Source organism: Pseudochaenichthys georgianus, chromosome 16 (assembly GCF_902827115.2).
Source record: "Pseudochaenichthys georgianus chromosome 16, fPseGeo1.2, whole genome shotgun sequence".
Lineage (NCBI taxonomy): Eukaryota > Metazoa > Chordata > Actinopteri > Perciformes > Channichthyidae > Pseudochaenichthys > Pseudochaenichthys georgianus.
The window spans coordinates 26384704-26400041 of NC_047518.2; the positions used below are offsets into that span (position 1 = coordinate 26384704).

At 41.7% G+C, this 15338-nt stretch overlaps 2 protein-coding genes across 5 annotated transcripts in view; both read right to left on the reverse strand.

Moving 5' to 3' along the window:
- The window catches only part of kif13a (kinesin family member 13A), a 37688-nt gene extending 25339 nt beyond the window's left edge, over positions 1-12349 (reverse strand). For all 4 annotated transcript variants that reach the window (XM_034102313.1, XM_034102312.1, XM_034102315.2 and 1 more), the window contains exons 1-3: positions 12025-12349; positions 11718-11808; positions 1752-1764 (exon numbers count right to left, since the gene is read on the reverse strand). In XM_034102313.1, coding sequence (XP_033958204.1) covers positions 1752-1764; positions 11718-11808; positions 12025-12079 — 159 coding nt within the window. In that variant the 5' untranslated portion in view covers positions 12080-12349. The remainder of the gene's footprint in view (positions 1-1751; positions 1765-11717; positions 11809-12024) is intronic.
- Positions 12350-12572: 223 nt separating this feature from the next.
- Positions 12573-14998, reverse strand: LOC117461190 (E3 ubiquitin-protein ligase NHLRC1-like). Its single transcript, XM_034102965.2, has one exon. The coding sequence runs from the start codon at positions 14715-14717 to the stop codon at positions 13470-13472; it is 1248 nt and encodes a 415-aa protein (XP_033958856.1). The 5' UTR covers positions 14718-14998; the 3' UTR covers positions 12573-13469.
- Between the last annotated feature and the right edge of the window lie 340 nt (positions 14999-15338).

Genomic DNA, 15338 nt, shown 5'->3' on the forward strand with positions numbered 1-15338 from the left:
GCCCAGTGACCCCCGTCTCCAAGGAAACGGGGCCGTGGCAGTTCCTGGTGGTGCAGGCTGCCTCTCAGCAGCAGAGACCCCTTGTGTCCCCCCGGCACCTGCATGAGCTCTGAGAGGAGAACACACAGAGAGGATGGTCTCTGGGAAAGAGCATGGCCTCATTTAGCAAGGACCCCGACTCCTCACAGACAGAACTACTCCTGTTACTGCCTATGCTGGAAATACCCACACGTATCAAAATCCTTTAGTTTCCATTAGTTAGTATACAAATGGTGCATATATAGTTTGTTTTAATACACTAACAGCGTATGTTGATAGGGGATATGTAACTTTCTAAATTCCATACTGAACAAGGTAACAGAGCTTTTATGATTGCTGCTCCATCCCTTTGCTTTACTCTATCTAACATTACATCTAAAGTTACAGAGAGTGGGTCTCAATTATGTTTTAAGGTTATATTAAGGTTGTTTCGAAGACTAAAGAATTAATGTAACTGTAAGGAATATTGACAATCTTATAATCACATATCTTTTTCTATCTATGCTGCTTCTCTGCAACTTTTTGGATAAAACAATAATATTATTTTATGCCAGCTAAGATCGTTTTATAAAGATTTCCTCAGAAATGCAGAAACAATTGCTGCAGTCCTGTCATCCTGCTGTGCAAGCACACAGTGCTGCGTGTTACTACTCGTGGCTTTCAGTGCACGACTGCAGCTCTGCCAAAGCACTTTCCCTGCACAAATACCCCAAATAACCGTGTTCCCTTCAAATCATAATAAGGGCTATTGGCCAGGGAACTACTGGTTGCACAGTCAGCATGGGAAGCACTGAGATCCCTGAATACTTTGAAAGCAAAGCTTGTGACTTCAGACAAGTGAGTGGGTGCCATTGAAAGGAACAAAAAGGGCCATCATTCTCAATTAGGGCTGGTTTGGTAACTAGGGCTTAAATCTGCTCTGCTCTGTAACCGTCCAGTCTCAGGGTGTGACTGTGCAACAAATTGTTCATGATTGGACCATTACTATCATTCAGTAGTACAAATAATGATGAAGCCGAGAGGCACAATGCCCTTTTTGTCATTTCTGGGATAAAATGTGGTCGAACGTGTTTAGACAGCAACCTCAGTTTCCCATTTGCAAAACAGGGAGTTTAATTTGAGTGCCACTACAACTTAGCAGACAGCCACGGTCCAGCTGAAGGGTAACTCAGGTTCACAGGCCCCAGAGACCCTGCTCTCATCAGGTCCCATCAGCGGCCGAGTGCACTGAGTACAAAGCCTGGCCCTGGTGTGTGAAACATCTCTGAGCTAGTCACCAGCCTGTTGTCAAGGGGGGAGGTGGGGGTGCACTTCAACAATGCAGCTTTGAATGCGCACACACACTGCCCCAGTGTCCGCGCTCATCCCTCTCTTATTGTAGAGCTTTTATGGGTGTTCACGAGATCTTAGAGCGCTGACACATTCACACGGACATCTATCCGGCTCCTGCTGACCCACCAAACTACTAAAACACTCTCAATCATGTCCCTAGAAACAACGGCACAACAGTAGGACCTGTACAGGATGCTTCTCCTCCCCTCAGAGGATAAGGTTGCCTGTGCAGCATCCTGCTTCTGGAGCATTTCAGTATATGTGATGCCAGGACAGTCAGTGAAAGTCACTACAGATTACTGTTCCTGCTGACACTGCATGTCAGCTCTGTTGATGCTGGCCAGCTTTTTTGTTTGTAGCAACAGACACACAAAACTTACCTTGGATTGTTTCCTGTTGAACGAAAGGTGCAATCCATCATAAAAAGGAGAAACCCACGGGTGAACCAGAAAAGAAACAGGGGAGAGAAGAAATAAAATGGTTAGCATTGATACAATTTAACAGTCAGAACATGTTCACACTCTGTAAGATGCAGCTGCACTTCTCACAGCAGGACATTTCCCATTGTCTGCCTCAGAAACAGCTTTTCGGACACTAAAATATGCACATTGAAACCAAAGCAACTTTTTTTATGAAACTCCTTTCAAACTTTTACATTTTTTAAATTCCTTGCGTGGCTTCTTCATTCCTTCCTTCTGTCATTCACTTGGGCACAGATTGCTACCATCTAGCATTTCCTAGTGGTAGGTGCTGCTGTGATTTGGTTCATAACTGGGCCAGTGGAGCGTGAGGAAGAGAAGAGATTTAGGATGCAGTGTCCCACTGACTCTGTTGAGTAAATAGCTCTTATGGCTGTGGACTTAACAGAGAGGCCAGGTTGGGGAAGCCGCACTCAGCATAAGCAGCTGCCGGAACCAAGGACAAAAGGGTCATATATATGGCACTGAGTTATGTAGGATTATTCTCCAAACCAGGGAGGGAATTCCCCAAAGCAGAAATTCTATAACAATAAAGTAACAGCTCCAAAAAAAAAAAACTCTAGCACTCTAGCACTTCTATATATCGGCCACAGTCCTGTCCTTCAACCGTCAGCAGATTCCTCCTGCAGGCGTCTAATGGCACAGAGACAAAGGTGGGCATCACCTTCACTCAGTAACTAATACAGGGCCACTGAAACACTGCACCAGAGTGTCACACACACGGAGCTGAGTCACCGATAATAGCACGCCTGGAGAGCTGTATGAAAAGCCCAGGAAAAAACATCTTCTGTAAGTTTAAAATTAAAAGCTAGGAATTGAGAACAGATTTTCTTTCTTTCCAGGAAAGTAACTGTACTCATTATGATCAGGGATAGCAGAGAGAGGGTGGGTGGGCCACGTATGGGTTCAGACCCTGAATCTGGGCCTCTGACAACCACTGTGACTGGGTGTCATTCAGAGAAGACAAAGACAGCAGCAGGGACCCCTTCTCTAACCGGGCCCTCCACACTGCAGAACAGAGTGAAGAGCTATGAGATATCAGACAGCAGGGTGCACACATCGAGACTTCCTGTGGGTAGACTAGGAGGTATGATCAAAAGGTACTGACCAGGCATAACTAACAACGTTGGGTAAAGGTAAAAAAAACCTTCATATTTCAGTGTTGTTACAAAGTGGAGATGTCAAAGATGAAAGGAAAACGTGGGAGAGTTAAAACAACAAATAGAGAGCAAACAGTCCTGCGAAGAATGAGGAATGGACAAAGACAGAGACCAGATGTATCCCTATGGAGAACAGAGGGACAACAGAAACAAGACCGGAAAGAGAGACAGAGGCAAACACACACAGACACACACTAAACGAAGAGACAAAACATGCAGTTATGGAATGTGTACAGTCTAGACTCTGCAGCAGAAGACACTACATCTACTGAGTGAGAGCTGCAGCCGTGGTTTGATGGCTGTATATCATTGTGTCGTATTATCGTCGTATGGTGTGCCATGGTTGCTTAACAAGACAATGGGGGAACTGTTTCGAGGTTGCTAAATTTAGAATTTCATTCATAAAGTCTAATATAAAATGTGTTTGATTCAAAAAATGCATTACATCCCTCCCCCATCACAACACTAAGATCTCCCCCTCAATAAATCAAAGTACATTAGACTTCAGTTCTCCCATTCTGTTTTGGATATAATCTCTTTAATCTCTCTATAAATCTGTCCTTCTGAGCAGTTTGTACCTTACTTGTAAAACACAAGCTATGTCATCCATATTTGGTAGTAGAAATACTTTATTTTGAACGTTCATAGGATTTATAATTTCAAGAAATTGCAAACAACTGTGTATTTGTACAATGTTTTAGGGGCAAAATTACTAATTAGGACTGTTTAAAAAACTAAATATCATTGCACCTTGTGTAAAAATCATGAATATGTTTATTGCAGTGGGTGCTGCATTTGAAATAAAATGATTAATGTCTATCAATAAGACAATACTCCTTTGAGGACTTTTTTCGAGAGCCAAGGTGATATTTTCAAGCTACTTCTAATACTTGTTTAGTAGAAACAAGCAGATCTCTGAAAATATATTTGTTTACTATAATTTATGACAAAAAAGCCACAAACACTGAAACACACTGAAACAATATTTGATTAAAAACTAGTTTTTTGATTTTAACTAGTTTTGTAATTAAATCTACATTGTTTACACATGATAACCCTAACCCTAGGATCATTTGTTAGAACACTTTTAAATCCTCCAGGTAAGCAAATGCTACCAGTGGCAGCTCTGTCACAAATGTTTCAGTGCAGCTCCAAGTGACTCAAGCATGAAGCCTGCGGGTCATTTGCTTAATAGTCAACACGCATGCCAAGTCGTTGACTGCAGGGCTTATTAAAGGATGTGTTGTGGTTGACCAAGTGTGTGACACACATGTACAGTATGGCACAGAAGTGCCAGATAACATCAGATTCTCCCCCTCAGAGGCAGATGCAGGCGGACACTGCAGACCCAGCAGGGCATGTTGAAGTATAGGGTCCCATGGGGGGTGGTTCTGCATGCTGAGCGTCATCAAAGGCCTGCAGCTACCTGATGCCAAGGCACCCATGAGTGATTTCAACATGGCCGAGGGGGGACACTGGCCTTCCACAATACGATGATCCCCCACCCCTCGATACTGATCCTGCCGTGGCAGACGGATTAAAGGAGCACATTTTGATCTTCTTTATGAAATCCTTGTTTCTTATCACTTTTTTTTTTTTTAAACAATATGTTTATTAATTTTTCATTCTTTTAAACAACAAGACACACCATACCTTACAACAAAACATAAAACAAATGATGTGAACAACAGAGACAAAGACAAGACAGGACATCATTACAAAAATGTAATGAAATTGAAATATAAAATATATAATAAAAATAAGAGACATTAATTAAATGAAATTTAAAAATAAAATAAAATTGGGCAGTAGCAACATTATCCTAAAAAGTGTACATAGTCACAGCAGTTTAAGAAGTACTTACTTTTCCATTCAACCAGATCGCTCTCATGGATTCCCATTGTTATTTCTTAGCATGTTTGACACATTAACATCACCTAACAGTTGAGTAAACGGGCCCCAAACCCTATCATAGGTTTCTCTTATCACTTTTAGTAAGAAATCCCTACTCAGAATCAGACTGGGATCATTTTAACATGCAATGTTGAGGGTCAGACGCGTTAGGATCACAAATACTTTAGAAAGATGTATGCTGGTGCCCAAAAGGAAGGTATGAAGAGTGGGAGAGCAGCATTGGAATCCCCCCACCCGCGGTTATGGAGCCGGATTAAGGCCACTGGGTTATTATGCCACTGCAAACTGCTCTTCTAGCCCAGTAGGCAACACACCAGATTAATCTATCATCCACTTACTGGTGCATCTCTCCACCCTTAAAAAAATGAAAACAAAATATATATTTTATATGTATAATTTAATCTGACAGCTCTTAATAACCAGGTGGAGGGATTATATCTCTTCGCTGGCCTGGGAGCGCCTTGGGATCCCCCAGTCAGAGCTGGTTGATGTCGCCAGGGAAAAGAAAGTTTGGGGCTCTCTGCTGGAACTGCTACCCCCGCGACCCGACCACGGATAAGCGGGAGAAGATGGATGGATGGATGAACTAAAAATAATTAAATCAAAACCGCTCATGTTCTGGCTACCCGTTTCCCAATGCATGAAGGATACTGTCAAATGTGTCAGTGTGTAAGCTTTGTAAGACTTCTGATAATATAATCCTGCCGCATTAATAGAATATACGTCAAAACCGAAGTCAACCCTCCACAGAGATAACATTCAAACATGTATCTGTGATGCACACACACACTCGCAAATTACAGTCTTTTGCTAGCACTCCTCCCATTGATTTAAAGTCTGATCTGTTGCTAAAACTCTGCCTCCCCCACCCTTTAAGCCTCCTTTAAACAGCACATGTGACCTTTTTCCCCTTTTAAAACACTTCAGCAGTCAATTACAATTCAACAAACTCCAGAGCCAAAAAGTATGCTTTGAGCGTGTGTCTGTGTGTGTGAGAGAGAGAGAGAGAGAGAGAGAGAGAGAGAGAGAGAGAGAGAGAGAGAGAGTGTTGAGTTACAACACACTATGCTCTCAGAGGCGACAGGCTAACATTTCAGATGGTCGTTCAGTATGTTTAGAACGCGCCGGGCCCCACCCTCTCGAAGCAGAGGTCACCCTGCTGCAGACAGACAGCAGAGAGCAGGACAATGCTGAGCAGTTGGTTTCAGTGAGAGAGGTGAGCACCCTAGATGATTCCTAATGCAACACTGAGCTGGGTGTCATTTGTATAAGCAGGAGTGATCCAACAGTAAACATGACAACGTACATGCAGAAGTATTGAAAAAACAGCACTAAAGGAAGTTGCCTTGTTGATGACAGAAACAGACCTGCAGGATGGATCAAATCTACTGAGACAGCAAACTCTAACTTCTGCCACACAAACCATAAGTGGAGCTTCTTCAGTTTTATTACTCATCTACATTTCCAGTATTTAGATCCTTTTACTAAGTAGAAGTATCAGTACAACAAGGTAAAGTAGTAAAAGTACTGAATTTAACTTTTTAACTTTAACTTTGCAACCTATGTGGTATAATGAATACTTAAGCATGATTTTACTCTCAATATAAACTTAACGTCAACAAAATATTTATTCTAGCAGAAACCAGCAAGGTAACAACTTCACCTGCAAGATAAATGTTGTGAAGTACACGTTACAATATGTCCCTCTGGACTGATGTTAAGTACAAATTGATTAAAAAGGAAATACACAAATGCAGTATTATTACGTTAAAATTGTACTTAAGTACAGTACTTGAGAACATGTACTTTGTTATATTCCATCATTGGTCTTGGCTAGTTAAGCTTTTCTGAAACAAATGTGTCGATGGGTCATTGTTCAAAATGCTAAAATTAGCTTCCTATGAAAATATTTGGGGTAGCTGCGGGATATCACTCATTACGACATCAACATAACTCGAGGATGTTTCTGTAACTTGGCAACTGCTGTCGCTAGGCAACAGTGATAAACATGGAGGCAGCTTCATGAGTCAGAGTTCCAATATGGAAGCCAAGCGCAGGAACTTAAAAACAGCTTTAATGAACAACGTTGTCCTCCGCACTGCACATGATGCTCAAAACGACTTCTGCGTGGGACCTACAAAGTTTCCATAACAAACGTTACCAAACACAACATATGATGCAGGCAGGGTCTAATTTAATCCTCTCTGGCATTTATGACAGCACTGTGACAAGCTGGGTCAGCAGCATGCTGTGTGTATGCTAAAACACAGAGAGCGATACTGACCACATCGCTCTAAAGCCTTACATCTAGTTTAAAAAAACTAACCAGAGAAAAGTCAAGCTCATCAATTTGTTCAATTTGGTAAGGCTTCCTCCTAAAGGGAACATTACATGACACATTTACTACCAGGACACACCTCCTTTAACCCTTTCTGCTTGTAGATGTCACTTATCTGAATGCATTTGCCTTATGACGGACAATAGACAACAATGGCCAAACTAATCATGCTCATGATGTTCAAAACAGATCAGAAAAGTCATTAGTTTCAAAGAGAAATGTGACAAAGACATGTTTACAGTAGTTATTAGCTTGAATATAATTCAATCTAATGAGGACAGTATTTTTTCCAGACAGAGACGAGTTAAAATTATGTTAATATTAATGTTGCCCGGCTCCACTTCACAGACTGAAAATGAGTCAACAATAGACATTATACCAGCATGAAAAAACATGAAAACAAGCCGCATCAAAACTTTTATAAAAAAGGCCTCACTTGAGAGAATCATGCAAGGAGGAAAACCAGAATGGGTATGGAAGAAATGTCCAAGTATGGCTTTTCACATATTCTGCTCTCAGAGTGAGCAGCCACATCTGAGATTAATGAGACACAGGCTTGACAAAGAGGGAGGGCGCCATCTTTTCTCAATTCCGCATCAAGATGTAAACAATGTCCCACCCTCTAAAAGGTCCCTGAGGGAAAACAATCACTTTATCAGCCACACACAACACTTTCTCCTAATAGCACGCATGAACAAAGCCTTACAGAGGAAGGTTGCGGTGATTTTAGGCCGCATTACTCTGAGAACAACATCTTACTGAATGGAAAGGTTGATTATTGGAACATAGGGAATAAAGACAAGGGGAACATTCCTGAGTGCAGCCATTAGACAAGGCAGCATTGTCATTCAGTAAAAGGCTTGTTTTGGAAAGTATGATCAAACTTGGTCATATGTGACCAGAGACTAAATGTAATAACTTCCTAAAGTTCAACAACACAGGAGACTGACATGTATAACACTTTTCTTAAAGGGGACATATTAAGATAATTTTTGGGGATTTCTTCGAGAACATGTCTGTATGCTTTGATGTTCAAATAAAACATGTATACTGTCTGATTGAATCTGTACTCATCCTCTGTTTGAAACTCTTTGTTTAAGCGTCTGTCTATTTAAGTCTGTCTCCTGAAAAGCCTGTTTCTGCCAGTAAGAAAAATATTGTGCACATTTCCCCTGTTTAATCTAACCAACCAGCTGCTGGCTAAGGCTTCGTATTACTGTACTGATATGATTGGTATTGATCTTATTATCTAATTGTTCTTCAAAAAGCTAATCAGTATAGTTACAAAAATGTCTATTTTCTTTTTTAAAGGCTGCTTTTAAACAACTGTATTACTGTTTATGCAGTAGAAGTAGCATTCTCTCAGGGTAAGCCTTTCTCAGTTTATAATATGCTAGTAAGCAAGACAACTCAGTGAAGAGAAGATCAAACTAAATTAGCTATTGTAACCATAAGTGATAAGGAAGAGATTAGAGCAGAAATTACAAGCTTGGTTATGGCCATTTTCAGATAAAGACATACATCATCTTGAAGAGGCATTTCTAGTTATTTTGTACACTACAGTGGAAGGATAGGAAAGTAATTCACCTAAAATAAACTACACTCTGGTCTGCCTCTTTAAAAAAGGTAGTTGTTGTTAGCTATTGGTTTTTAATACAAAATGCAGAAAAGCAGGGTTAACATTCAGTGGACAGGCAAGGCAAGGACAAGGCAGGATGGGCCTGCATTCAATTGTTGAAAGTTGACAGACATGCTGGGATACGATAAATGTAATACGGTCCCATTGTGTGAGGGTATTTTCCTGTCATGATGCTCCAGCACTCTATCCCTTAGCAGACAGCAGCCTCAGGTATTTCTCTGCCTCTTCCCCTCCTCCTTCATTGTGTCCGAACCTCTAAGGAGAGCAGACAGACTTTACCATATTCCCATTTCAAAACTCCCTTTCGTGCCAACTCAACAGGCAGATGAAAGATTAAACTTGGGAAACTTAACCTGTCGCCCTGGAGTCACAATCATTCACACACTACTGAGATTAATGTTCATTTCTCAGGGAAATAGGAGACGGGGGCTCGGGTCACGAGTGTTGCTTTAATGCTCAGCGGTGCAAAGATTGAGGCTTAGCCATCAAAGTAAATCCCTGATATTTCTTCAAATTCTTTAGGTGACTTCAATGTTTTCATGGAGCTATGTGGTCTCCTGAATAAGTTCAGACACATTTTGGAAAGTTTTAATGTCCCCAACATAAAAGTGGCTTTTTCACCCCACTAGAGACTTCATATCTCATCAGACTGAAGTCCTTGTTAGTTTTGTTGGTATTGAGCAAAACTATTGGGAAATATAGGTACACTGAAATCCAAACAATGTTATGTCATTTTGCTTCCCATTGTTAAACCCCAAAACCTACACTGAAATATAAAAATATCCATTACGGCTGTCTCCTCTTTGAGGCTGTGCCTGAGAATTCCCATGGGAGTGAGAAAGTTCCCATGATCTCGGCCCTACAGCCATATTTGGCATGTTAATACCCACTACATTTGACACACAGGAGCAGGTGTCTTTGAAAACAAGGCAAAGCTCAGGGTATCCCCTTCTTCAGCTTCACGAGAAGCCAAGAGGCAAATTATATGGTTTAAGAAAACCATGGCAGTCTAAACACAGATACCCTAAACACACACACAAAAACACACACTGCACTGAAATGTCAACAAGTAATTATATGCCTGGACTACACTATAGAAAAGAAATGTGACATAATACAACCAAACCGAACTGGAGTCGCTTTGCAGCTACAGAATCTACTACATAAAAAAGGTTTTGCATAATAAAAAAATCTGTAAAAAAAACATTCAAGAGTGATACGACATCTTAATCAGATATGGAAACCTCGCCTGGATGCGAAATGGGTTTGTGTCGCACACAACAACATAGCAACAGGTAGCATTGGAAAGATCCAGCATCAGATCCAAATAACACTTCACTGAGAAAGTACTGCAGATGTATTTACTCCTAAACTCTGTGAACTCATTGTTGTTCCTCTGACCTCTCACCCAGGACAGCCTTTCCTTCTGTTATGTTTCCCATTCTGACATATGTTAGCTTTGAGTGTGATTTGTTTAATTGCCTGGAATGCTGCCATTGTGTGGCAATTTCTGTTCTGATAATTGCCTTAATTACAGGTTAATGTGTGGACTGGAGCTTTTGGGGCAGAAAGCTTATTACCATTTAATGCTGACTGTTAGTTACATGGAACAGCAGAGAAAGCGTTACACTTTAACAAGGCTGGATGTGGGCCATGAGAAAAGCCTTCCCTGTGGCAGGTTTCGCCTCCTATGACTTCATGTTAGCAGTCACGCTGTGCACTTTTATTACAGAAGAGTTGTTGAGACTATTCGAGAAATAATTCATTTATTATTCTTAAGATGTGTTTGCACCGGAGGGGAATCAGGTCAGCTGTTTAATCATGTGTGAAACCAGCAGCAGTGGCCACTGAACCAAGCGTAAAACTGTACAAAACCACTACAATGGCCGAAATATATACATCTCTGACCGTTGCTAAAAGGCATTCCCAATCATACAGCATTAGCCTAGACGTTGTGCGAACTCCTCATTACAATCTGAAAGCATGTCAGAATGCAGGCCAGGCAGAAACTGTAGCTTCTTTTTGCTGACCTTCACTGCAGACAGGCAAAGTGTGAAACACTACAAGATGCAAAACTTTTCTTCAATTGTTTGCGATTCAAATATCTGATAAGAGTGTAGAGAATCCATTTTTTACAAGACACAATGTGTGGTTTGAAAGCTACATAAATTGAATTAGTTCTGTCTCTGGTGATGCCCTGAGGCTTGACATTAATCTGTTCAGTCTAACAGGCGTCTTCATGTTTTACGCCTCCCATGGCCATAAAACCCAATGTCAGATTTGCGATATAAAAGGATAATATTATTATGCTAAGGTGATTAGTATTGAAAGGTTCCTCTATGAGTTACATAAAAATAATATCATGTTGCAAGCAGGTGGCTGCCAGAGATCATATCATCAGCAGCAGGAGTGCAGAATTCCTGCTTATGTACAGCATTCACTGGCAATTATGTTAAGAAATGGTCTTAATCCAAGATGAATGCTTACAGCTTGTATCACCATTACTGTGTACCAGAATAATGTTTGTATTTCTCAAACTTTAAAACTGGATAGATGATTTGATGCTAACCTTGAATGATACTGTATGACATCAGGGGTGGGATAAGGTTATCACAGTGAGAGTGTTTCTCTGCTTTTTCGTTCAGAAACTGCCAAAGCCCCATTAGCTGCACAACATTATTTGACTCTATTACACTGAAACAATGCAAAGATGCCTTATAACATGCTCAGTGCACTACATTTTCTTGAAATAATGTACCATAGGCCTGTATTCATTTGCAAATACAAAGAGTTGGCAGGGTTTCAGCTTTGTTTACCTGTTGTCTCCTTTTCCATTTGAGGGTGGTGGGTGCAGAACTGTTTGGTTGTCTTCCATATCCACAACACATTTTGTATTCAGTTCAATTTCTGTGGAGAGAAGTGTGTTATTGGACAGTAAAGCAGATTGCGGGGGTGTGAAAAGTAACATCGTAGCGACTTTAGCTGTGTTCAATAGACTGAGCTCTGACTTCATAACTCGAGCTGAAAGCAGCAATGGCGAAGAAATCCAAACTTTATGATAATGTTGCATGAATCCGAGGAGACAGACAGTTTGCGAAGAGAAATCATCGTTATAACACTTACCCCTGCGGTTCATGGGCCGAACTCTCACTGCAACTTTTACCTTTGAATCCGACATTGTTGTCCACTTTTTACTCCCACCCTGTCTATGCGCTGAGCTAGCAATGTATAGTCTGTGAATCCCCGACAAGAAGCCCGGGTTTCTGCCGGTAAAAAAGGCAGCAGACTCTAGTTAAACAGCCCTAAAAGAGTCCAGACCTCGAGGAAATGAGATAGCAATGTGTTCATTTTTCCGTTATATCCATCTAGGTTCGCTTTTTGTGCAAATCCAGCACACTGCTCCAGCCCCAGACAGCATCCCCACCGCCATCTTCCACTGGGAGCACGACTGCTCTCCTCTGGCGGACTGGAGACGGCTGTGCCAAACAGGGAAAGGATTTACGCACCGCGCCGCTTAATGGGGGGAGACAGGGGGGGAGCAATGTGAGGCTGTCTGACATGTTCATTCACATGCTTCCGAGAAAAGCATCATGTTAGGACAGTTATGAGGTCAGAAGAGATGAGGGTTTATTAAAAAGGCTTTATTAAAATGTCTAAGCACACTATCTGACAAACACATTAGTATTATTAATATTACTCTCACCAAATTAAAATAGCCTAATATTCCCAGTTTTTATGTCACACACCATTTTGTAATTTGTTTTATTTATTATATAACTTTACTTACATATTACATTACATTACATTGCATTTAGCTGACGCTTTTATCCAAAGCGACTTACAATAAGTACATTCGACCAGGAAGATACAACCTTGAAGAAAACAGAATCATATAAGTACATCAGGTTTCATAGAGACAAGTATTTCAAGTGCTACTCAACTGGCTATAGATAAGCCAGTCCTTTATTAGTATATAAGTGCTCTGTTAGCAGTTCTTTGTTAGTAATTTTATCGCTCGAGGTGGAGTCGAAAGAGATGAGTATGTTTCACTAGTTTACACACATACCCATAATAACTTAAGTAACCATATTTGAGGACATTTTTACATCCACCATGTGTAAGTGTTAATTATAGGAAAATGTAATACATGATCTCAGTACCCAATGTGCCCTTTTTTTTAGCAGACCCCATTAGAACAAAACCACTTATTTTTGCTCAAATCCTCATCATAGATTGCTGTCCTTCTAAATATTAAATGTGAGCAATTTAATCAAAAGTGATTATTTTTTTCATTTTATTTCTGTGGCTCCAAAAGCTGGAAGTATCCAGTGTATCACAATAACAATAAACAGTTGAATGTAACAAATCAAACCAAAAACTGTCTAAAATGTTGTCTATACATTTCATAGCATATGCAAAGCAGCATATACCTCTAATTTCATTATATTCACATTTATCATTTTCAATATAGAACTTATATATGTATCAATAGTATTGCCAGGTAATCTTATCCCATGATAAGCTGCACTTCACATACTGTAGCTCCTGTAATACTGTCCATACATTAGCTATATCAAGGGCCCATTATCAGATTTAGCAGAATAAATCTGCACTGTATGGTCTCCACCATCCAGAATGATGAGGGAGTTGTTCAGTGTCACCAGTCCAACTGGGCGGATAAGGTCATCACCAACCAATGGGGTCAGGGCGGGGCCACTCTGGAGCTGCCCCAAACTCCAAATCATCCCCATATTGGAGTCAATAACAATCACATCTCCATTTTGGTCAAAGGTCATGACTGACATTTGCAGCCTCACTGTTGACTGCAGCATCAAGCTGAAAGTGTCCGTCTGATAAAGGAGACGGAAGTCTTTTGTGAACACTCTCAGCCTGGTGTGTGGGTTCCTCCCTGGTGGATATGTGTCCTCAGGTAAATGCTCCATCACTGCAGTGTTCCCAGTCGCTCCACAGCAGGCCACCGCTTTTGGATGCTGCAGGTCTGATACGACTCTTTGATGCTTTACAGCGAGACCGTTTATAAAGTCCACCTTCACCTGAGACAGCGTACCGGCCTGGATGTCTGAGACCAGGATGTGCCCACAGCTGTCTGTATCTACACCCCAGGGCATCTGAAAGGAATCTTTCACCGTCAACACGTGGTTTCCCCTGGAGGTGAAAACCTTCAGGGCTTTATCCCCAGCATCTGTCACCACCACGTGACCACAGGAAGTCACCGCCACATCCACTGGGAAACAGATCTCCCCACTGCCTTGTCCTTTTGGCCCAAAACTGTGCAGCTTCCTGCCCTGCGGACTGAACACCACCACCCTCTTCTCGCCATCATGCACCACCACTATAGTACCTGAAGATCCCAAAACGGATATCCCAGTGGGGTTGATAAGAGTCCCCCACCCCCCAAAGGCTGTGCAGTGGTGCAGAGCCCTGGCTGTCAGACCTTCAGTCAAGCCAAGGCCTTCCTTTGCCCTGTGAGGAGGGGCAGGGGGTGTGGGACTCTGGGACAACAGCAGCTCCTGCAGGTCACTAAGAGCCTGGCAGTGGGAGTTGCTGTCAACACTGCACAGCTGTCGACAAAACGGGCACTCCAGCTTCCTCAGGAGAGGGTGGGACAGAGCCTTGATGCATTCCAGACAGAGCACATGGCCGCAGGAGAGGTTCTGCGGTCTGTGCTCCCTCTGCTGAGTGCTGAACTTCTCGAAGCAGACTTTACACTCCAGCAGGTTGATCTGGATCTCTCTGATAATCTCCTCAGGACTCCTCAGGGAGCCTCGACTCGGGAAAGAAGGACTCTCAGCCATGAATTATATTGATGTTCTTCAAACCTACCCAGACAGATCAGTCAGCTGATGCAGGCTGCAAAGGTTCAGAGCCAAAAATAGCTGGATTAAAAAAAAAAACAACGTTCACTTATATGGATAAGTAGCCTAGTGAAGAGAGGGCTATGAAGGCAGAGCACTGCAACATTCTTGTCAACACACTCATGTCCTTTGCTTAGGCCCAAATTGTCACGTGACATTATGCATTAAACTGAGGCTCACTGCTGCCCTCCTTTGGAAATCAGCTGACACACATGCTGGAGCCCCCATTGTGTTTTGAACACTGAAAGCAGAGGACATCACACAATTAATAAATTAATATAAGGTATTACAGCTTTCTGGATCAGAACCAGGATCTCCAATTGCCATTACCTGGTGTTTGTGTGCCTGAACACTCACTGTGTGGCGACAGCTGCATGCAACTCATTGCTTTTTCTTTCAGGAATTACTAGATCTCCAGTTGTTACTACTGTTCATGTTAAGACCTAAACAACATTCTTTTATGTTCCCTTCAAAGGGAACATGAAGCATACCTTCAAAAACATGTTATAGGTCAGCACGAGGGAGGCAGCTATTTCAGTCTCTCAGTTTCAAGGTTTGCAG